The sequence below is a fragment of the Ammodytes marinus genome (assembly GCF_949987685.1).
Source record: "Ammodytes marinus genome assembly, chromosome: 5".
Classification (NCBI taxonomy): Eukaryota; Metazoa; Chordata; class Actinopteri; order Uranoscopiformes; family Ammodytidae; genus Ammodytes; species Ammodytes marinus.
Window position 1 is genome coordinate 6213137 of NC_137234.1, and position 24538 is coordinate 6237674.

The window sequence follows — 24538 nt, forward strand, 5'->3', positions numbered from 1 at the left end:
CTAGATCATTGTCAGTCCCAAATATTCCTCTTTCTTCTCAAAGTAGTAGTTGAGTCGTGCGATGGCGTATCTGGAGAAAGGGGAGCAGAGAATACAACACAAAACTGATCAGAAAATACACAAGTCAAATATTGTAAAATATGGTTACAAAGGCAATGTTGGAAGTTTCTGATGCATGATCACAATTGTTGTTATCTTCCTCCTCCTCTTTCCGGAGCCAGAGCCTCAGCCAATTTCAGAACTTAACTGCGAGAAAAGTTTTTTTATTTATTTATTTATTTTTTTAACCGTATTATCGAAAGCTTCAATAAATCTGTTGTCTGAGTATGCAGCTGTCCTTGGCGATTATACATTACTCTTTGAAATGAATTGAAGTTTAAAAAGCACTGGAGAATGGAGGCGCACAGAACAGTGTGTCCTTTAATCGGTGCTTTCGCTATGAACTCTTCAATGCCAAATCATTTTTTTTTCTCTCTCTTATTGCTCTGCGAGTCAAAAAGATATTTCTGACAATCAGGCCTTTTAGTTCCTTGTGTTTCCCCTTGATGTATCTCTGTGTAAAACTGCTCTCTAAGTATAATCTATAAGACTTTCATTGACCATGCTTCACACAGTTAGATAATGCACACACTCACATATTGTAGTTTGCTGATAGAGGGATCCAATAGGGCGTATAACTGGATGTATAGGCATTAAGCATTAAGGTTCTTGCCTTGGTTCCTTCAATGGATGCCAGCGATGTTACCTGCTTGACTGAGCCATTCAGCTTATGACGCGGTATCGTCAAAAATCCCATCAACATACATATAATGAGTAGAGAGGGTAACATATAGGCTCAGTCCTTGTCGCAGTGGTCGCGGGTTTGAATCAGACCCGTGGACCTTTACTGCATGTCATCGCCCTCTCTTTCTCCCCATTTCGACTCTTCACTGTCTGAACTTGAACTATCAAATAAAGGTTGAAATACCCCAAAAATATCTGGGAAAAAAACTAAACAAACAAAACATCAAATGCAGATCTGTTTTTTACTGAAATAGTTGTGTGCATTGCCAGTGTTTCACTACATAAATAGAGTTTGTGAAAAATGATTTGGTTGCACCGGTGTCAGAGAAACACTAGTAGCCTATGAAAAAAAAGTTCTCCTAGCTATTACCTTTATAAATATATATGTACCTTAGCAAGATGATTATTTGCTTGTACTATTTATCATAGAAAGCCAGATGTCCCTAAACTGTTAATCCATAGCTATTAGAATAAAAGGTCGCACCCAATTGGTACAACGTTAAATTGAGAAAAACAACTTAACACCACTTGATACATCTCCGAGTCAATACATAAAAATGAAAAGATTTGAAAAAAGTGAAGGGAGCTTCAATCAGAGCTAGTCATCCTGAGCAGAATTATATTTGAGTGCGACTCATTTCAAAGAACAGCAACCTTCACAGGGCATCCCATTGATCCTTATTTTTATTAAGGCCGACACCTAAAACCAGCGTGCTTAGCATTTATCATCATCAGAGGATGAAACCGAGACGTTTTTCTATTTAGCAGAAGTAGGGGGAAAATTAACTCCCCCTCCAAAGCAGGTATTCCGTTTCACAATGTGCTTTTGTGCACAATTCCCTCAATTTTGCAGTCAGGCCTATTCCAAACAGTGGGCCTCCTCCTCAGTCATTTCCTCATAATAATGTCTTTGTCAAATAGCGGCTCACCTTGCCAACAAATCTAAACCGCTGACTCGCAGACACTTTCAACACATGAATAAAATCATATAAGGAAAGTAAACATTGACGGTGGGAGTGAGGGCGGGTGTGCATTCCCCTTGTGGCTCCCTATTGTCACTTCCACATCTGGCCCTGGTTACGGCACAAGGCCCCGGCGACGCCTGTCACTCGTTGGGAAGTCTGCAGAGATTTGGCTCAGGGGGGAAACAGTGGGAGGAAACATAAACACACACACACACACACATTAACACACACACACACACACACACGCACACACACACACACAAACGCAGACGCAAACTAACACAAACACACACACACACACACACACACACACACACACACACACACACGCACACATGTTTAAGGTTTAACTCTTACTTCTTATCTCTTTCCTTGTTGGTCACAGAGGCATAAAGCCCCAGTGTATTGTTTGTTCTCTCTTAAGTTAAGTGAAAATAAAACTGCTTGGTTAAGCTAAAGTAGGTTGTGGTCATTACAAAGTTAAATTGTGGTTAAAAGTCGCATTTTATCATTGAATTTTAAATTTAAATTTAATCAAACGACTACATGTAATGAGAAAAAACGGTTTCTAGCAGTAGGCTAATGAACCCTCAGAGAATGATCAGTGAACTGGGCAGTAAATGTTAAAAGGCAAATTTACAGCATGGCTCAATCTCACCACCGCTTAACCCTCATTTCAGCAGATTTCAGGAATGAGGCTTTGATACACTCACCCTAATTCACCCTGGACCAAACGCTAGACGGACACAATTAGCATCTACTAAGATAGCTGAGCATCTAAAGAGCCAGATATTTTGTTTTGTTGGTATACTCTAATATAAAAAAATGGCTTTAAGTTTGGGAACATTCATTAATGGTTCAAATTTAACCACGATTTTCTGTTGTAGGACTGAGTTAGCAACTCTCTGGTGAGAAAGGTCACATATAGCAGCTCCAGGTGAATGGAAACCATGTTACAAACCTGAGAAGAAACCCTGAGATGATGATATTCCAAATGTTTGCTAACACATTAGCAAACTGAAGCCCAAGCCATAATGGTGTAACTGTGATGGTTTTATCTTTGGATAAAACGTCTCCCAAGTGGCCAAAAATGCACCTGATCAACATCTTAAAATGATGTATTGAAGTTGCAGTTATAGTTAAAAGAAGCCAACATTGAGTCTTGGAAGTGGACATACCTGTTGCTGCTATGTGCATGTTGAGGAACCAAGCCTAAAACATTCTTCTTGTGTACTGTACAATAAGATGTAATAAAAGTGATTCTGATTCTCTGGTTCTGAAATACAAGATGCTATGTACACTTTAGGCCTAGCCACCTGACTATTCGCAGAGCAACAAACCACACACATGCTATAGCCCATCACAATAGCTACCAACGCTTCTTTTAATTTTCTCTGTACAGAGGCGTGTACTTTACGAACCCATGTCACTTGTCCCTGGACTTGTACATCCATCCATTTGCTTTTACTGAATAGGGTTCAAGGCTCTCAGAATTGAACAAGCCTAGCAACTTCAAGGGTTCAGCTAGCTATTGTTTACCACGGTGTGGCCTGGCCTTCACGCATCAAATTAACTATGAAGAACTTTCTTAATAACATTACAACATGTTTGCTTTGTTATTCATGCTATCTTCACCAACACCAAGGACAGTTTTCTTAAGAACATGTGCTATGACGTGCTATGACCGTGGTGTGTGCATGCCGTTGGTGTATGTAAATGCAAAGTGGAGTGTGAGGACCAACTTGACCATTGACATCCACATTGTGGGTTTCTTCACAGCGTAAAGATCAAGGCTCCTTAAAGTAGCAATGGCAGAAGAAGTACTAACACTGTATGTACTAGTGAGAAATGGCATTTTGTTTTATTTCTTGTATGTAAGTTCAGTTGAAATGACAATAAAGTGAATCTTGAAACTTAAGGTAATAATGTGTGTGTGTGTGTGTGTGTGTGTGTGTGTGTGTGTGTGTGTGTGTGTGTGTGTGTGTGTATGCCTGCGTGCGTGCGTACGTGTGTGTGTGTGCGTATTAGGGGTGACAGAGGTTGGCAGGGTATATAGCCTAGCGATTGCCTTCAAACACTAGACCTGGTTCCCCATCATTTACTGTTTTCTCTCTGTAGCTCACTTCAGTTTAGGCCTCCTCCAGTTAAGAGTAAAGGGTAACCCGAGCCCCGCCATGCACTTTGGGACAACCTCAGCCAGGCGGCTTAGCACAGCAGACGTCTAGCAGGCGCATGTGTCCCGGTACAGGGATGAGAGACGTATATGTAAGGGAGGACCGACGGGCTAAAGGGGGGAACAATAGTGCCTCTGTTGCCTCTGCACCCCTCTGGATCACATTTCCTCCGAAGGGTCCAGATCGAAATGAGGAGGGGGGGCCCATGTCGCTGATCTTAGCAAGCCAGCCAGAAGAGAAAGCCACACAGAGGGGAGGGTGCCGTATGTCAATAGTGATTAGGATCACGATCACAACTGTGGCGGGGTGTGGGGCGCACAGAGCAGGAGGAGGGAAGAGTGGGGGGTTTGAAGGGGAGACATTTCACCCTCCTGAACTTTATTGTCTGGTTGCTGCTAGCGAGGAATGTCTCCTGGACTTGTTTAAAGATAACTCGCGAACTTAATCAAATTTTACAAAAAAAAAAAAAAGAATAGAAAGGAATTAGGTTTGATTTTCTTCTCAGAAAGTCTTTGTGTAAACCGAGACTTTCATCCTGATCATGATTGTGCGGTTTCGAGAGAAGAAGAGAAGAAAAGGGCCATTGGAGAATTTCATAAACGGTGTGTGTGTCTGCGTTCAGAAGTGACAAGAAGAGGAGTAGAAGAAGAAGTGTGCTTGTCCTGCCCTGTTTTTTAATCCCAGACTCCGCCGGGCAAAAACAATTCTTTAAGCACTGGTGGTGGAAAAAAAAAAGAACAAAATATTTCCACACCAGGCTCAAGTTCCCCGGTTCCCTTATTGCAATTTCTCTGCCAGAAAAGTTCTTTGTCGGAGCCAGTCTAATGATGATCCTGTTTGTCTTAACATTGCAATAAAATGGTGAGTGCTTTGAATTCAACGCGCGGGATATATTTTTCCATTTCTCAAGTCGTATTCGGTGGTCCCGTGAAATTGCACTGAAGTCATAATTTTCTCTTTGCGGTTTCATGTGCTTCTACACTCAACAGTCGCTGAGGCCGGTGTTAATGTGAAGGTGGTGCTTAATGTCAGGAGGACCGTGATTTGATGTTAACTAATTGTAGCATGTCGACTTTGTGCCGTGGAGACTTAGGGGAAACTGGAAACAACGTCAGTGCAAAGTGACACTCAGACACACACCTCCAACCGTGGACACAGTCAGGTTAAACCATCATTTAAAGAATAATACTTATTTTTTTTCCTTATAGTTCATGAAGCATTGAAGCTTAAAAGCCTTTGTCATAAAATACAAACCTTTGGAAGTCAAAGTCGATGGAAGAGAACCGTGATTGCAGGATGGCCCAGAGACCCCAGAAGAAGTTGGACGCCTGGAACAAGAGAAGATGTTTCAACTGTTGACGTACTTCCAGGCAGACGTTGGTTTTCACTCATTTATTAGACTTCAAACTCGCTTTGGGTAATCCATAACTCAGTCTGCTTCAATCGTTGTCAGTGTACCAGAGTAATGCAGTTGTAGTTGCACTAAATCAATTGAAAGAAAGTAAGTGAATTAAAGCACAATAGAACATGTATTCGGTCCATTAAAACTGCATGAGGGAACATAATGTGACGCGCTTGCATGCTCAGAACAATACTCAAGGTTGTCTTTTAAAGGAAAGGCTTCAAAGACATGTGACTGCAATTCTCATACGGCCTTTTGTTGATCCATTGAAAGCTTCAAAAGCCCTTCATGACCGTGACACCCTCCCCTCCCCCCTCCCCTGGTGGGGAGGTCACGGTGGGGTCAGATGTCAGTGTCTTGCTGGAGAACCCTTCAGCGGGGCAAAATGCTTACTGACAGGGACTGAATTGCACTGACAGGCTCATGAACTACTTGCAGCCAGTCCATTATAACCCAATTCAAAAGCGTACGAAATCTGGAATCACTTGCGGTATTTGCACACTTATGTAAATACGTGGTGCCGTTTTTTTTTTGTTGTAACTAAATGAAATATCACAGGTGCAGTAAACGCTTTTTCACCAATACTTCCTATACTCTGTTATTCTTTGATGTTTTGCCACGTTCCCCCCCCCCCCCCCCCCCCCGTGCCATTAGAGCAGAACTGTAAAAACACACTCCAGTGACCCTCCGCTTGTCGTGTTCTAATATAACTGCTGCCGTCTGCCAGTTGCACGGCGCTCCGTCAGAATGACAAACCTCCGTATTGAATGGTTCCCTCCTTAATGGCTTTGCTCACTTAAGGCTTTGCGGACTTTTCTTCCAATGCCTCCATAAATTTCTGTTGTTCTCCACCCTTATTGTAAATCTTCATGGTAGGACCACTAATAGCCGAGGTCCTGATACGATCCAGACGCGGGGCCTCTGTTCTGCGGCCCAGTGATATAATCGCATTTTTATTTGATAATCAAATAAAGGGTGGAATGAAATACTTGAAGAGCGATGTGCGGTTTCCCCCCGCTTGGCTTTTCTCCCCTCTCCCTCTCTCTCTCTCTCTCTGGCGGATTTTCATCTCAAATCTCAAGTCTTAAGTCGGAGAGAGAGATTGAGCGCAATTCCATTATGATTAATAACTGCTCTACATTAAGAGCGCATTAGTCTAACACTAAGCAGAGACCGTCGGTGACAAGGAGCCATTGAGAAAAAAGGGATATTCAACGTGTGGGTAGTGACATCACACAGGCAGCCCTGCAGGCCTCATGGGGAGACCCTGTAGAAGATATGATGATTGGTGAAAGACCCCACTACGTCTTGGCACACAGTTTGCCAGGGGATTAGGATTGGGAGGAGGCAGCTTCACACCGCACAGTTTTTGGCAACAGGCCAGGCTTTGTGGATGTCACTCCATATAGCTTCCTTCAATACAGGCATGGTGTCTTGGGTTCCTGACTATTCATCTGTATTCTCATCTACGGAGACTTAACAACAAGAGTGAGTTCAATGTAGGTTGATTATTCCTAAGCAATTGACAAGGAATATGGAAGTGAAACAAGCGGATACAAATGGCATAGAATTTGATTCATATTGAGATAATTCTAAAAAAAAAAATGTTATAAACATAAATGCACAGAAATATTGAATTGACTGAATTGATGCAGCTTTGGAAATTTTCCAAAACCAGTTACACGTGTAGAACTAATATAATCTGGCTTTAATATGTGGACACAACTTTCCATGTGCCACATCTGATGGAAAACAGAATCAGGTTTTAAATAATGTTATTTTTTTTCATTAGCAAATAATCTCATAATATTTTTATCTATTTATAGTTTTATTTTGAAGAAGCCCAAAGAAGCCCTTTTTAATTTTTAATTTAATTTCAATTTTTAAAGAATCTTAATTTAAAATATCAAGAGAAATATCAGACATTGGATATACCGTGTCTTCTTGTCTCTGGGCCTTTCTACACGTGACAAAGGAAAACATGTGATGAACTGCTTTGCGGGATAAAAAGTTAATCAAATGAAGCAATGTCCATAAACACAGAATCCGGTGAGCAGCAGTATACCACAATTTGACAACATTTTTTAAACAGAGAAGTTCCAAGTTTAATTCCTTCAAATTATGAAGAAGAATAAAAAGAAAATGGACCCTGTTATTATCTCATCAGGCTCCGTCCGTATCCCTCCTCATTCTGACACACGGCTGTCAAAAGGAGTCGGGCTGGAAACTTGGCTTGTTAAGCGTCGGTGATCAATTCTTCCCACTTTGCTCCAGTCAAAAAGTCCTCCTCGGTTTGTCATAGAAAATCTGATTCCAATCAACATGATGTTATCGCCTCACTCACTCCATTCCAGGCTTTATTTCTTCTTCCCCTCCGCTGTTCTTTGGCCGAGGTGCAAGTTATTTAAAAAAAAAAAAAAAAGTAATACGCTCCCCTCACTCATCATTTCTGGGCTATTTCAAGAGACATTCGCAAACCCATCACCACCCCCCCAAAATTGCTAGGACAATTCTGCATATTGTGTTTGAGCTATGAAAGCACTTTTCAAAAGTGATAGCCCCGTAGACCACTTTAGCCACCAAAAGAATGAAAATTGTGGTCATGAGCAAAAATAATTTTGGCGGCTGTCTCTCATTTTTCCCCTGCGGCAGTTTCTAATCAACTCTAGATGGAAGTCCATCGAACTTCTGAACAGTTGCTTGGTCAGCTGTGGATCGGGTTTGGGTTTTATTTAGAGGTTTTTTATTTCTCTTTCATAGGGGAGCTGGAAAAGTAAATTGTTAAAATGTGATGGTTAGGTGTAACCGCCCGCCCTGTCATTTTCTGAGGGTCTGTGCACACATATGGATATTGTTGAAAGGATGATAATCTCATAATATTGAGATGTTTGAGTGAGTCCCTCCAAGAACTTACAAAAAGGAAATAAATGGTGCAAGATTTGTCACTATCCAAAGTGTTTGAGGCACTACATAATGACATATTTCAACATTTCCCAAAAAAAAACTTACCAGTGAGAATTTGCAGACTTGAATGTAGAGCTGTGTAACTTCTGCCTCTGTCACAGTGACCTCGCGTCCTGAGCTTTGCTTGTAGCTTTCCAGATAGGCCTTGAGCCAGTCCCTCTGTAGCTCCCGGCCCGGATAATGGCTGTAGTCAACATCACTCACACCTTCCACAACACAAAACACACACACACACACACATTATGTAAGTGTTAGTGGAGCGAATGTCAGTGTTAAGAATTGACACAATGCATAAAACTGGGCTGATAGTTCTGAAAGATCTGCCACAAAGCTTACATCATCTCATCTCCTAAATCTTTTCAATGATTTGAACTTTTTACTCATACTGCATTTCAGAAGAAAGTATTATACTATACAGTCAAATGACAGAAAGGTGGATCCTGTTTTTGATATTTTTTTGCCGTTATAGTCGGTTTCTTAAGATTAAAATGTGAACTGAAAAAGTTTTTATTTTATTTTGATAAATAAGAAAAGGACCAGAACATATGGAATTGTTTTGTGCGTTACATTTGACCCCTTCCAGCCACAATTTGGCATCATGATCATTTTGTGGTTGGACGAGAAACTTTTAAATATTTCTGAAACAGTCTAATTTTTCCTCTCATGATTAAGTGATGAACAGCAAAGGAGACCATCAGTGCATACTGTAGAATGATATTTTTATACATATTTTCTTTCCGCTTTTGTCCAAAGAGGGTGCTAGAATTAACAAAAACTGAAAGTTCCTCGGAGCACCTTTAACAAACTATTCCTGTACCTATAATTTAGAGTATGCAAAATGTTGACATGAAAGCTGACAGACTAACTATAATCATCAATCTATATAAAAGTGTTAAATTGACGATTGTTCCACAAATGTGCCATGCATGTCCTGCTATGCTTTGAGACAGCTGTTACTTCAAAGCCAGTCGTCAAATCGCAGAATACATAACTGAATGCAGCAATTTGTCTTGGCAACATCAGAAGAAGGGCATAGTTTAATGGCGCATAACAACATTGACAACGAGATAAAATTATATAACGGAACTGGACAATGATTCTGCATTTATCTAAATGTATAACTTCACATTTGCAAAATGTTCCAGGTTAGGCAAACATTAGGCTACATTTTCTTGTTTTTGGGAAAGAAATTGGAAGGCAAATTGAACTCCACACATCACCACCACACATACCCACCGGCAAATTCATTGAAGTGATTGCCAATATCGAAGGCCTGGTAGTTGTAATCGGCGTACTCGTAGTCAATGAATCTCACCATGCCTGATGGAGGAGGAGAGAGAGGGGGGCGGGGGGGGGGGGGGGGGGGGGGGTGAGCAGTTACCAAGACAACATGACGGGTATTATAGGGCGTATTTTAACCCAGGACGCTCACTCCCTTGTATTGAAAGTGGAGAACCTTGTGCGAGTCAAAGAGTCTCTTTTAACTGAGAGGCATCCTTGTGAAATGTGTGTGTGGCAGACTTAAAAATCACAATGAAAAATATTGCTACAAATGAGGCAGGATATTTAATAAAGTGAGAAACGTGAAGGGAAGAGGTTACAAGGACTCTTTCATCTATTTAAATGCTAGCTTCGGAAACGGACTCCATACATCGCAGACATACAGTTACATTAGCATAGCATAAGGCTGTCATTTAAGAGCATTTCTGCCTGTGGTTCTATTGTTTCTGATGGAAATGTCCATGTAAAAAATATAATAAAGAAATTTGATAAGTGAAGATTGCGTGAGTTCATGTATGTATGTTTCTATGTATAAGTGTGTTATGTGATGTTTGTCTTAATGTTGGATTAATAAAATCATTTAAAAAATAATAAAGAATTACTCAGAAATATATTTTTTTTTTCAGTTTTCTATCCACCGTGTGTTCCAGTGTGAGTGAGTGGTGTGCAAGCGGCCGTCTCCTCACCCTCTTTGTGGTTGTAGATAATGTTTTTCGTCAGAAGGTCGTTGTGGCAGAGGACAGTGGGCGAGTCGATCTGTGAAAGATGTCTCTTCAACGACTCCATTTCACATGTCAGAGTCTCAAAGCTGGGCATGTCTCGCAGAGCCACGGGACTGTAAAAGGAGGGAAGATTATTATTATTATATTTCATAATGGAAGAAGGCAAAGATTGTTACTCCAATGTTTCACTGATTCATAACTTTAAAAAAAGGCATTTGGGGACACTGGCCAAAGTATGAACCAAAGAGCTGTAGAAAAAAAACTACTGCACTACAATAAGAATACTATATTTACATTTGTAGACACAATTATCAGCAGTTGTAATAATAATAATATAATATAATAATATAAACTGTCAAACGATAGAGAACTAGTTTTGCAGATAGATGTCCGCAAAGGTTAATAACTACTGTAATGATGTTGTCAGTCGAGTTGAATCTACTATATTTCTAACTGCTTTATATGGAGTAGTTTAACCTGTAACAATAGGTCATGTTACATAAGCTGATCATATGCTTTTTTTGTAAAGTCTTACTCATCAAAGTAGTAACTTTTTGATAGACGATATATTGCTTTGAAATGTAGCAGATAATAAGTCAAACGTAACTCAAAGGTTTTACCACAAGTACATTAGCCCTACAAGTTACTCAAAATTGTATTTAAAAGGTGCTCCGAGGAACTCTCAGCTTTTGTTGATTCTTGCACCCCATTTGGACAAAAGCGGTATTGTTTTCACTACGCCAGCTGTTGTTCCTGGGTGAGCGTATGCCGACAAAAGCATTAAGAAAAACTATATCAAAATAGCATTCTTTGCACTGATGGTATCGTTTTCATTTACATGTAATTTATGATCATCAGAGAAAAAAAAATCTGAATTCCAAATATTCAAAAGTTCCTCGTAGCACCTTTGAGCACTTCAACAAATACACACAATATGCAGTTAAGTCCACCGCTCTGCATCTTTAGAGAAATGGGACATAAGATCGGTCCCCGCTGATAAATAACAAGCAAGTTAAAGACTTTAAATCGAGGTAAAGACAAAGAAGATTTGAATAAACACCTTTTAACTGTCTGTGCCTCATTGTACTGGTGGTACTGTTGTGATTTTGTTTACATGTTTTTTTTTCCGACACTTCAACTCAGTTTTTCCCCCTTACTAACGGTGACTCACCTGCCTTACTGACATGTTCACCCTAAAAGAATTTGACTAGTCTGGATTTCACCAGTCAAAGTGTTACATCTGTCTACTGTAAACGCTTGGAAAGTGATGTTAAAAGAATAAACAGAATGATTGCATTTCTAGTAAATGATAGAGTTTCAATGAAAATATTTTCTTTTCAAATTTGTATTTTTTTTTTTTACATGTGACAAAGATAGTATTATATAAAGAAAGTGTGTATATACAGCAGCTAAGGAAAACATTTAAACTAAACTTCTGAATCTGCTGAAAGAATGCAGATATGGACGCAACAACGTTGTCACGATGCACTCCACACTTTTCTTCCGCGGAGCAACATGTTTGTAAACTGAAGCAGTATTTGGGGCCAGCTTCATTGAGAGGTTACATGCCTTGTTGTTTTTTCACTCTGTTGATTACTCCATCCATCAAAGAAAAGCCACTCATGTCCTTGGACGTCAGTTGCAAAAAAAAAAAATGCACCTGGAAAAAATGCTGTGCAAGCATAAACCGTCTCCTAATTAATTTCCATGTCTCCCCTTTCAGTTCGTGAGGCCACACGATAAGAGGGTAATTCAAACAGTGTCAGTTAAACACTACCTATTTATTCAAAGGGGGAACAAACAGATGCTCTGGTATTATATACACACTTGGAAGACATAATTTAGTGAGGCCCCTGTTTAGGAACGCACAATAAAAGCAGCCTTGTTTATGGACGTGCCACTGAAGGGGCTCTTGCTTGCTGCCTTATACAACTCCTGCTCATCAACACAAGTCATTTTTTCTATGTTGTATTTCTCTGATACATTCACCCTTGCTTTCCTAGCAGAGGAAAAAGCAGATGAAGAAAAGATTGATTGACTAAAAGTATGGTGAGATTTAAACTACACAGTATGTAAGCCAGTATGCAAATATATAGATAGATATATAGATATAGATATAGTTCTTTTTTAGGATAGCTGTTTTTGTGCCGGAGTTTGGATCAAAGTGACATACAAAAATGACTTGTGATTTTATTTGGCAAATGTAATGGTGCAAATACTTGATTTTCTCTTTACTTGCCTATAGACAATCTTTGTCTTGTTTTATATCAACCTCCTCTCGTAGGCATAATCTATCCGTCTCTTTTCAAATATGAACCAACACACTGAATCACACTGATTCCTTTTCAACACATCCATATCCTTTAACCTTAACAAACAAACTGGCTTCATCACAGAGACCCAGGAATACTCCGAGTCAAACGCTGAACTGAAAGACGTCCATTAACTTTTAAATGGAAACCTGTCGTCTTGCCATCAGATCTTTTCCTCTCTCTTTTCACCAGAAACAGAAAACGTCAAGTGCATTCGCCTCCTGCTCCTTGTCAAGTGTGTGTGTGTGTGTGTGTGGTTGGTGTGTGTGTGTGTGTGTGTGTGTGTGTGTGTGTGTGTGTGTGTGTGTGTGTGTGTGTGTGTGTGTGTGTGTGTGTGTGCGTGCGTGTGTGTGTGTGTGTATATGTGCTTGTGAGAGGTAATTAGTAGAATTTCCTCCTCTGGCTCTTCATTATCTATGTGACTTATTTACATATGATTATGAAACGCCAGCCGAGCACTGAAGATTTTTTATTTTTTTGCAGTTCTATTCGATTCATAGGAGCGCTAACGGGAGACATAGCAGGGGGTCCTTTGGGATAAAAAAAGAATTGCACTCTCGATTGCTTCCCATTTATTTTCTATGGCATCTCTGACTTGTACATCGCCTTCCCTCTCTCCGAACCATGCAGCTGCTCTCTCTCTCTCTCTCTGTATTTCTCTCTTCATCTCTCTCTCTCGCTCTCTCCATATCTCTCTCTCTCTCTCTCTCTCTCTCTCTCTCTCTCTGTATCTGTCTGTCTCTCTGCACAGCGGGCGTCTTTGGAGCCGAAGACCTCCTCTGCAGGTGCAGCCTCTTCCTGCTCTCCCTTTCCCTGCCTTTCTTTCTTTCTTTCTTTCTTCCTTTCTTTCTTTCTCTCTTTCTTTCACCATTTCCTCTGAAGATCACATTCATACCAGCAGCACTCCAACACATTCTTAAGTACAAAAGTTTCTCTGATGATGCCTGTTTGAATTGAAACCCCTTCTGCTTTTTTTTTTTAAATGTTCTTGCTTCTTCTTTGTGTGTGTGTGTGTGTGTGTGTGTGTGTGTGTGTGTGTGTGTGTGTGTGTGTGTGTGTGTGTGTGTGTGTGTGTGTGTGTGTGTGTGTGTGTGTAGGCTTAAGATACCAGTGAAGATGCAAGTAGACTCACACACAACCTGAGTTTTAAAAATCAATTAAAAATATTAAAATTCCTTTTCTCCAATCTCATCAATTCGGTTTCAGTTTTCCCTTCCATCACTTAATCGTAGTTTACCAACACTCTTTATAATTATATGAATCTGAATTATTAATATTTCCGTATCAGATATCTGGTCTGTATGTCCGTGTTTGAGCAACAGTGTTTGAATGTGTCAAGCCCCTCAGTCACACAAATGTCTCACAGTATAGCACCATCTATTGGGCCTCCGAATGTGGTGCAGTGTGCTTCCTGGAGATGCATGTTATAGTATACCTTGATTTGTCTATACGCTCACCAAGCAATGTGCTATATGCAAAACAACACATTGTACAAATTATAGGAGCTTTGAAACAACATTCTATACTTGTTCATGCCTTCAGGGTCAGTTAAAGGTGCAGTCAGCTCTGGAGAATATTTGTTGTCAAAATCAGTTGAGGAAATATTCACTGATTTTGACAAAAAGAGATTTGGTCAACAAGCTTTCTCCAGAATTCCTGACTTCACCATTAACGGTTGGAGATACAAATGTAAAAAAGTCAAATTGAAAGATTTAGACTAAATTGATATTTCATTAGGCTTGATTGAGGCACTTTGAGGGTTTTTCCATTATAGATATTAGACATATTTGCTGAAAACACAAGCATTATTATCTCCAATGGCTATTATACACATCGTAACAAACTATAAATTTAAAAAAAAAAAAATTAACTCACTTAAGTTTGGCAAATTTGTACGGATCACAGCAGAAAATAATTACAAATACTAATTGGTAATCAAATTTTGTCAATCAGATTTCTCCTCTGGCCTCTGCTTAATACATTTTTCTTTTTATGTTGCATTGTGGGAGGGAAGCCTGAGAAAAATCCCACTTTCTTTTACATCTTTCTTGGACTTTTTCTGGGGTCTTTCCGAATCCAGGAAGCTAAAACGTCTTATCATAAAAGACTGCCTCTCTCCCCTCGACAGTCCCTTTCTCTTAATGTATGACTCAGTATGTTGCCAAATGTCTTGCCCACGTGATACAACTTTAAAAGTAGAAACATCCAGTTGCATCTCACAGACTTTCGGCCCAGCAGTTTTTGCTTGGACTTCCGACCCCTTCTGCTGAGAAACATAAACAAGGTTGAACGTTTGACCGATAAGGGAGAAGCAATGCAGGAAGCTGGGTGACTGAGTTGTTTCTTTGTAATGTCTGGAACATGGACCTATTATAAAAGGTCTGGTATCACCCCCCCCCCCCCTCCCACCCTGCGACCCCTTGTCAAGAGATAATACAATGTCAATGCCACAGAGCCCCCTCCCACCTGCCTCGTCCTTCTAAACCAATCACAGCACACCTTGGCAGGTCTCTAGAAGTGGGTGAATGTGACAACGCAGTTCAATCACTGGCACATTGGTTATACTTTAAAAGGACAATGTTTTTTTGGGGAAAAGAGGAGTTACGAGGACAGGGTTTTGAGAAATGTGATTTTTTTGTGTGCATGTGAGCAGATGATAAGGCATCAGTGGAAGTGCTGCTGCCTTAAAAAGATAAAGATGTGGAAAATGGAGCTGGTTTCTATCAGACGGGATGACGGCAAGAATGTAGCAAACGAGGCTACACTCCCAACACTGGCCCAAAAAAACGTATTGGTTTGAAGCTGGTGTCATTTCCAATACAGTACAGTATGTAATCATTCGGACCCTTTCAACACCTGATGGGATGATTGACAATTCACCAAGCCCCGCCCCCTCCTTAGTAACTGTTGCTATGCTTGTCAAGCACTCCGTTCTTGCATGGGACATAATAATGCAGCTTCCAATGACACAGTGCCAGATAATGACTGTGAAGCAAGTCAAAAACATCCGTCTGCTTTCTAGTTAAAGACCGTTGATTTATGCGGGAAGAAATGGCAACATTTTATTATTCTTTATTCCTACATTTTTGCAGCATTATTATATTTAAAAAAATAAAATCTCTACAAGATTCTCTTCTGCCTTGTGTGTTCTTTATACATCTTTCTCTTTATGTTACATTGTTAGAAGGGAGCCTGAGAATTTCATTGCCAGCGACTGCGCCTGTAACTGTTGTGCATATGACAATAAAGACCTTGAAAGGGATCTTATCAGCCTGCTAATAAAGCTCCATGAATCGGTTGAAAAATGCTGTCTTCAGCTGACTTTTTAATGTTTCCAGGTGGCTCGTTTTCAAAACAACACACTTCTAAAAGGATCTTAAATATTCCCTGGATGGCTTCATACGTGATACAGTGCTAAAAACACAGAGTTAAAAGCTGCAAAAAAAAGCTTTCTTACAAAGGGAAACTACTACGTCGTGGATGAACTGTCGTCAACTGAGCTTAACTGTTAAGCCACTAGTAAAGTAACGCTGGAGAAGCTTCCATAAAAAAGCCTTTCTGGTAAACTCTATACTTCCCATCTGGTTGATGAATGGGCCTCTCTGGTGTGCTCAATAGTTGTTATAGTAGGGCAAATTTATCCCGTTATCCCAAAAGGTAAACTTTCAACACACATGTGGTAGAATTAGACAGACACTATTTTCCTTACTGCCCCTTAGAGACTTGCACGTTACACCAAAAATCTTTTTGTCAAAATATCTGATGTGATAAATTCACAGGCACGTCAAAATTGAGCAAACTTGTAGATTTGAAAATATGATCACTGATGTACAAAGCATACAATGGAATGTTAAGAGAAGGTAGATGTTGTTTGAAATAAGAGAACGTCAGTATGAAATGAGGGGGAATTGTTTTGTTCGCAAAAACAAAGACCAGAAGTAATGTTAAACTATATTGTACATGGAATATTTATGACTGAGCATGCAAAATGTTTTTTGGACGTTTTTGGAGTGTTTTTTACATGTATATGTATACTTAGTCTGCACACTGTCCTGCCCTTATATTGTACATTTCCAATGTCTTCGGTTCCCTGTATATTGCACATATTTTAAATAATGTTCTTTATACAAATTAAAATAAATACCATCGTATCCTTTAACAACTGTAGACATATTATCTTAAATACCTGTTTTAATTATGTTTTATTGTACTTTCACCCATCTCATTTTAATTGCAGCGATTCTACATCGCTGTCTAAATGTGTCAATTGTTTTGGCTCTTTATTAACTTGTTGTGTATCTACTGATTTGCATTGTATTTGTTGTTTTCGCTTTGCCTTTGATTGACTCTACATCATTACACATAAGGGTCCCCCCTCAATTGATCTCTCGAGTGTGAATAAAAATAAAATAATAAAATAAATAAATATTTAAATATTGCACAAGTCTGACTGTTTATTAGTGTGCAATGTCCCTCAAATAAAACAATAAATAAAATAAATATATAGAGAGACACTCTGAGATCATTTCATCAGGAGGACTGTGATACCTTTTCATGCCCGGCTGCTGCTGCTGCTCGGCTGGGCTGCTGCTGTAGTCTTTGTTGCTGCTCTGCACCAGTGTGAGAAACTGAGACATTTTATTCCAGAGGAGAGGTTCAGCAGGCAGAGCACATTCTGGCTGGATGGAGTGGATTCTCCCCATCTCCGCTGCGATCAATCTACGCACAGCAAAAACATGTTCTCAGATCAGTCTGGCTGACGCTTGTTATTGCACAAACAACCATTATCAGAGTAGAAACACAACTCCCTTTCCATTTAGCGCTCTTATCTAGTTCTTCACAAATGCCTTGTTGCGTCGGTGACCTTTTGACTACTAGAGTGCTGGTTCTTGAGGCATCTTAGCTAGTGACATACAGTGTTTTTTGGGCTATTCCCTACAGAGGGTATCAGGTGATTGATGTGTATCGTGGCCCTGGCTGTCCGGCCTTGTCTGGCTGTGTTGTGTCCCACTGTCCTCCATAGAGAATAATGATGCTGCTGTGTTATCAGGAGAATGAAGGATGAAAGGGGGGGAGGGGGGGGGGGGGGGCACGGCCGAACAACATTTCTCAACATGAAACATGATTCAACTGAAATAATAAAGAAAAAAGAAAAACACCTGCATCAGCACAATTGGAATGGTCAACGTGCATATGTACACACACGCACACAAAAACAGACACACACACACACACACACACGCAGACACACACACACACACACACACACACACACACACACACACACACGCACGCACGCACACAGAAAGACACACACAACCTCCAGCAAACACAGCAGTTTTCTAAGAAAGCAAAAGTTCAATGCTCTCAATGAACCTGTTGAATTGAGGACCTGAATATAATAGGATTTGTCTATTTTTTTTTCTAAGATACTGAAGGCATTGTATGGCCACATTCACACTAAATACAACTCACGTCAAGTCTGTGTCAATCTCGCATGCCATACTTTGTTGTTTGTAGGATTGAATTTTTGAAGATGAAGTTAGATGAGGGCGATGTTCCTATACACAGCAGGACTTTTACATTAAAATCAGTATTTTAAACAGCATAACGTGTAACTGTTCGAATTTGTTTTAATTTACCTTTTGTTAGCCAGTTTAATTTTTTATATTTAAAATAACATCAATTGTAAGGCAAACTTAGTGGCAAGACTTTGTTTTATACCATTTCAGAAGAGTCCTTTAATTTGAACACAACTTGTTTAAAAAAAAAATTCACTTTCATATGATCTTTTTTGCTTTTTTTGAGGGGAGGGAATGTGAACCAGGAAATTCCCAAAAAAAACCACACCTACACATACTGTACATGTTCAGCATAAAAATCCACAAAAGAAAAAAATAATCTTCCGTGTCAGTGACCTGTATATGGAGGGCTGTCGGAGCAGCTCGTCTTCCAGCACGTTCCCTCTCACAAACTGGTAGCAGACTCCGTTCTGGAAGCTGCAGTAGATCTGAGGACCACAGCCGTGAGCGTGGAACACCTGGAACATCTCCACCTCGCGGTCCCTGTTCACGTAGAGCTCCGTCATGCGGCCGTACAGACGCACCAACACACAGCCCGGATCCTGCAGAGAGCCCACGAAACAGCCGATCAGCTGGTTGGTGATGCCCTCTGTGAATTTCTGAAATGAACAAAAGAAAAAAAAAAATTGTTGAAAAAAATATATATCTTTAGTTTTACAGGTGCAGTGTGTAACATCTGAATATGTAGTGGCATCTAGTGGTGAAAGTTCTAGACTGCAACGCTCCCTGGGTAACCCCAATGCTTTGCTACAGTGGACAAGAGGCTAGTTACTAAAGATGGCATCATCCACCACTGCCTCAAGTCTTACCACAATATCAGGTGATGAAGCTAAGATGTATTCAGTTATGTAAATATAAAAGGCTCATTCTAAGGAAATAAAATTATGTATTATTATTAATTTTTTCAAGCGATAATACATTATTTAAAACACACTTTTGAATATTATATTCAGTTTCTACCAAGTGTGTTCTGAAAAATGCCAGTACATTCTACATAGGTCTATACTGCACCTTTAAACCATTTTTAACAAAAAAGATTTCTCAGGTAGAATCAAGGTCAAGGTCACTTTTATTTATATAGCACCTTATAAGAACCTAAATTCACCAAAGTGCTTTACATAAAATACATAAATTAAAATACAACAGCACACATTAAAAAAAAAAAATTAAAAAAATAATAATAATTCAAATAAAAAACTTCTCAACAGTAAACCTTGTTTCAACACACTCTCAATAACACTATTAAATCAATGTGGATTTCCTAAACACCTTGGAAATTCATGTTTGTGTCCAACTTTACAGATAACACTGATAACAGTCACACAACCCCTGTAAAAAAACAAGGAATGTCCTCTATGATAGCATTCGTGGTGTGCAGATATGTGGAAAATACTCTGACCATTCTAGTTGTGTGTCCCATAGTTACGCTTATTATGTAAGTGTTGTGTAAGCGAAATACCGGCATGTGCAAAGTTTAATGGATAACCTTCCTAAACCTCAAACTGAGTTACTCTTTATTCATAACAATCTGGGGACAGATTCCCTTTAAACATGGTTGCACTCATCAGGGGAGAAGGTAAATAAATGCACACTACTGATGCAAAAAATGTTGGTTCTTCTAGGTTTGGTGGATTTTAATTTTTGGTTTCCATATCACCTTACAGGCTACTAATTCACTGGCGCTATGGCTCATTTACCTCACATTTTTCACCGACCTTCAGTTTTGGGAAAACATAACCGAAACAGAGAGATCATTTACCAGCATTTTTTGATTTGTGTATTTTGAAAAGAAACTTGTGTGTACTTTGCACTGAAACACATTAATCAAATACATAAAGATCATCACAGGTGGTCATTTGGCACCACCATGTGTAACATATGAAGGATCAGCAGTGATTAAAGAAGTACTAAGGTTTAAAAATAGCCCCAAAAACTGAAAAACAGAAGTATAAGAATACTTCTACTAAATATGTTTTAAATAAGTAAATGTACAAGTGTAAAAGCGACTAAACGAAAGTACTAATGGAGGCATACATGATGATTTTGAGTGATTTCATTGAATCTAAAGGATTAACTAAAGCATGTACAGCATTGCATTATTTGATGCTTTCCTCTAAACTGAAGCAAAAAACCACAACAACAACCAGAAGTAAATGAATGAAGGATTGAACTGTCATTTAGAAAAACAGGTCAGGAAACACAGGTATGCACATAACAAGCAACAGTAGCTACATGACAGATGTGTTAATATATGACATCTGTGGAGAGTTCAGCCTGAACCTGTTGACGTTTAAACAGCTCTGTGTATGTGCACAAGTTACACAACACAATACCACAGTGACCAACTGTTTGCCTGCAAAGGGCTCGACCAACGTGTGTGTTATCATTTAGCGGTTTTACTGGGGTGCCTGGACCCTCAGTCATCTCAAGTTGATGCAAAAGTTTTCTTTTCACTTCTTAATTGAAGGTAAGGGTCTATAGAACAATTTTGGTTTGAGTCTCAAGAAACCAGATCAAATATTGTATTGCCCCTCTTCCAGAATGTCCTCAATTGAGGTTTAAAAAAATAAAAAATTGTCAGGTTTCTTGACACCCGAATCCAAATTGTTTTATAGACCTTTACCTTCAATTTAAATGTGAATACTTAACTTTTGCATCAACTGGAAATGAAAACGATGAATTACATATAGACGGGCCACCCAATATTTTTCTAAGGGTGTATTCACACATGCCGTGTTTAGTTCGGTTGAAACGAACTCAGATGCACTTCTGCCTTCGGTGCGCATCTTTCAGGCACGTGTGAATACAGCAATCGCACTCGGGTGCGGACCAAACAAACGCTCCGAGACCCAGCTGAATAGGTAGTCTCGATGCGTTTCCAAACGCACTCTGCTGCAGTTCGTTTGTGGTGTGAATTTGTTCGGACTCGATCCGACCCAAATGCAGGAGGCACTGTGCCTTTTCTTTCTTTTCTTTTTTAATAAATAGCCGTCAGCTTCACATTATGGGAAAGTGTTGTTGTCACCATTATTAGGAAGATTAGTTGTGGTTTGACCGGGAGCCCAGAACAATATAAATGCTGAATGTGTTCAGCGATCAGATGAAGGAGAGGGGAGCGTCTCTCGCACAGTGCCAACAGGTTCACGCTGCGCAAGAAGTGTGTGTTTTTATTTTGCTTCCCATGTACGGGACCGTCAATACTATCCCCGTGTCAGTTTGGAGCTGAACTGCGCCGACCCAGCTGATACACAGCTTAATCAGCTGAGAGTCAGCTTGAGCCTATTCTTCTCGCGTGACGCGCATCCAGCACCAAAAATACAGTAAAAATGATGTTTCACATCGTAGGCTACAAGCCACATAACGTGGCATTGACATAAGGCTACACATTATGACCATATGAAACAACAATAATTTGATGTTTTTCCTCTTTATTTATAGGTTAGATGTAGGCCCTTTTATTATTTTTAGCCCCATATTATATCAATGATATATATTTCGCAGTTTAAACTTCGTGCTTCCTGTTTCTCTCCACCCCAGAATGTCTGTCCAATGAATGAATGACCTCAGATCACGTGTGGTTTTGCTTCGTAATGCTGGTTCACTTGCAAAAGGGGCAATATGAAAGTGGACCACACCAAACAAAAAAAATCAAAACTCTATTTGGTCTGGACCAAAGCAAGTGCACTAGCGGACTTTCCCAGTGTGAATACACCCTAAGTCTCTCACTTTTTGCCACAGTCCCCCAAGGCATTCTCTGTGCCCCGATGAGCCTGTGCACACAACACATTTTCCCATCTAGACGGAGAGTGAACAAACATGCCTCACCTTGACATCTGGGATCAACTATTTATATAGTGGACTGAGGAAAATATGGATACTTCCCACTGGCTTTGACATTGTTATAAAATTCCTGTTGTCTGATTCGCTTATGTTGTTGTTACATGTTCTTTGAGACTTCTGATTTTTTTAATATTCAATATCATTTATTAGCTGTAGTTTGAAAGAACTACTCACATATTTTTGAACAAATGTAGAATGCATCATAATAACTTGAACAACTTTTATCTAAGTGCTAAAATAAGCCAGCCATAAGAATACTGCACGATTTTGTTTTTATTTGTTTCAGACTCATGGTAATGCATTTTAAATATTTATTTTATGTGAAGCATTCTGACACTTTATCTTTCAGTAAAAAATTAAATATATATTTTGCACATTGCCTGGTCTTTTTTATGTTTTTTATTCGTACTCTGACTACCTCAACTTGCTTGAAGTTGAGAGCTTGAGCTTCATAAAAAAAAGAAAAAAAAAGCAAGAGGTGTCACAGGAAGGCATAACTATAAGAATATTAAAATAGATTAAAGTAATAACTGAGTCATTTGACTTCGACTCAAACAAAACCATCCAAAGCACATGTGTAACAGCCAGCGCTATATGTCCTTCTCTTCTATACACTTGATATATTTCAAACATTGGAACACAATACATCATTAAAGCTGTGCTGCTGGGACTGAAGTGAAACATCTAGTCCTTTGTGTACATTGCTGGACCCGCTGTAGATTGAGAGGTCACCCACCCAATGTGCTGTCACCTAACAAACATAAACCCTATTTCTCTGAAAGATTGGACCTTGTGTTTGCACATGGGACCAGAATGGGATTACCGTGTTCGGAACAGATGCTCTTACAAAACTATACGCATCTGCTCCTCCCAGGGTTAAAAAAAATAAATACTAAAGTCCACTTTTGTTGTTCAGTTACCTTGGGTCAGTTCTTCTTCTCCTTGATAAGTGTCTTCCTACAGTATATAGTTAGGGTGCCATATGTGTTGAAGATGAGATGTTTGAGTTTTGTGTTCCATTTTATCACCATGGGTGCTTCTAATCAACCTATTTCATGCCATGCTTTTATTGTGGAAAAGTTCCCCAAGATAAGCATTACTGAGTATGATTTGAGTGTTAATCAATAGGCAAATGTCTAGCACCACATGTTTTATTTCATTTTTACTCCAACATCAGCAGGTTGCACTGAAGACACCGTCACAACTATCCATTTAAAATATGCGGGTGGTGACAAAAAAAAACATTTCTACACAAGCCGAAAAGGACAGGCTTGCGATTATATGTCTCGCCTTCCCTATAAGTCCTTGTCAACCAATGCCATTGCAAGAAGTTACAGTTTTTTACTGAAACTGCTGATCTGACAGTTCATGTTGACAGACTGTTGTTGACTTTTCTTTGGCATTGTCCCTACATCATGGATAATGTCACTGTGACATTTATCATTTGATTCTGGGGCTTCCAGTCACCTGTTTTTAACTTCTGTGATTTGCACAAAAAAAAGAGATGTGAATATGCATCACTTTGAATTGAACATTTTCTCCTTTTTCTCTTTTCAATAAAAGCCCCATCAGCAGACAAATGATTTCATACTCAAGAAAAATTAATTTGAGAATTATTTTGAAAGACTTAATTTTTTGATTTTTTGGTTGGGTGCAGTACATTAAAGGGTCACTGGTACATCAACTTGTAGTAACTTTCATTTAGTTATAGTATTATATTACTATACGAACTAAATATTTAGTGTTCCCAATGTGTAAATATACCTGCTCCGCTCCGCTCCAGATGCCAACAATTGATTTGTGATCTGCTGGCCTATCCTTGGATATATCATCATCAAACAGCGACATGTTTTTACATGAACCCTAACACTAGTAAAAACAACACCGGTACCTATCTAATTCAACACTTATACATACTATACTGGTTACAGTTTAGACATTTGTGATTGTGTCCATCCTTGGAAGATCCACTCATTTGTCTGTTGAGAGAACAACAACAATTTTAATTCTGCCCAGCAACCGAAAGTTGAGTCCAGAGCAGAGAATTTGTATTGCCGCACAGGTATACTGTGAATAAACCCACACAAACACCCACAAAAATCTACTTTTTTTCCCTACTTATGACATCTATTGCAGCATGTCCATCCTGGGAGAGGGATCCCTTACTCTGTCAACTCTCCCTGAGGTTTCTCAAGTTTTTTTAATACCGATAAAGGATTTTTTACTGGGAGTTTTTTCTCAGCCGAGGGTGTAAGGGCATGGTGTCGTACTGTATGGAATGTAAAGCCCACTGAGGGTCTATTCAAATGTCTATTTGTGATATTGGGCTATACAAATAAAATGATTTGATTTGATTTGATTTGACTTGCCTTCATCTGAATGTCTTTAGCCTTCCAGTAAGGCCGGATCCCCCTGAGGAGCTCCAGGATTCCCCTCCGAGGTTCCTGGTCATCGATGTGGATGTTCACATGGGGAAGTGGGTTCTTAGCACCAGCAGAGCGTCTGTTGTCCAT

General features: G+C 39.5%; 1 protein-coding gene across 1 annotated transcript; it reads right to left on the reverse strand.

The window, feature by feature from the left end:
• On the reverse strand, positions 1-24538 carry LOC307251192 (ethanolamine kinase 1; the record flags this gene model as incomplete). The annotated part of the gene is made up of 8 exons (XM_080028513.1): positions 1-70; positions 5177-5250; positions 8334-8494; positions 9525-9608; positions 10256-10404; positions 17152-17322; positions 18522-18784; positions 24395-24538. The coding sequence occupies 8 exons, from the start codon at positions 24536-24538 to the stop codon at positions 1-3; spliced, it is 1116 nt and encodes a 371-aa protein (XP_079884639.1).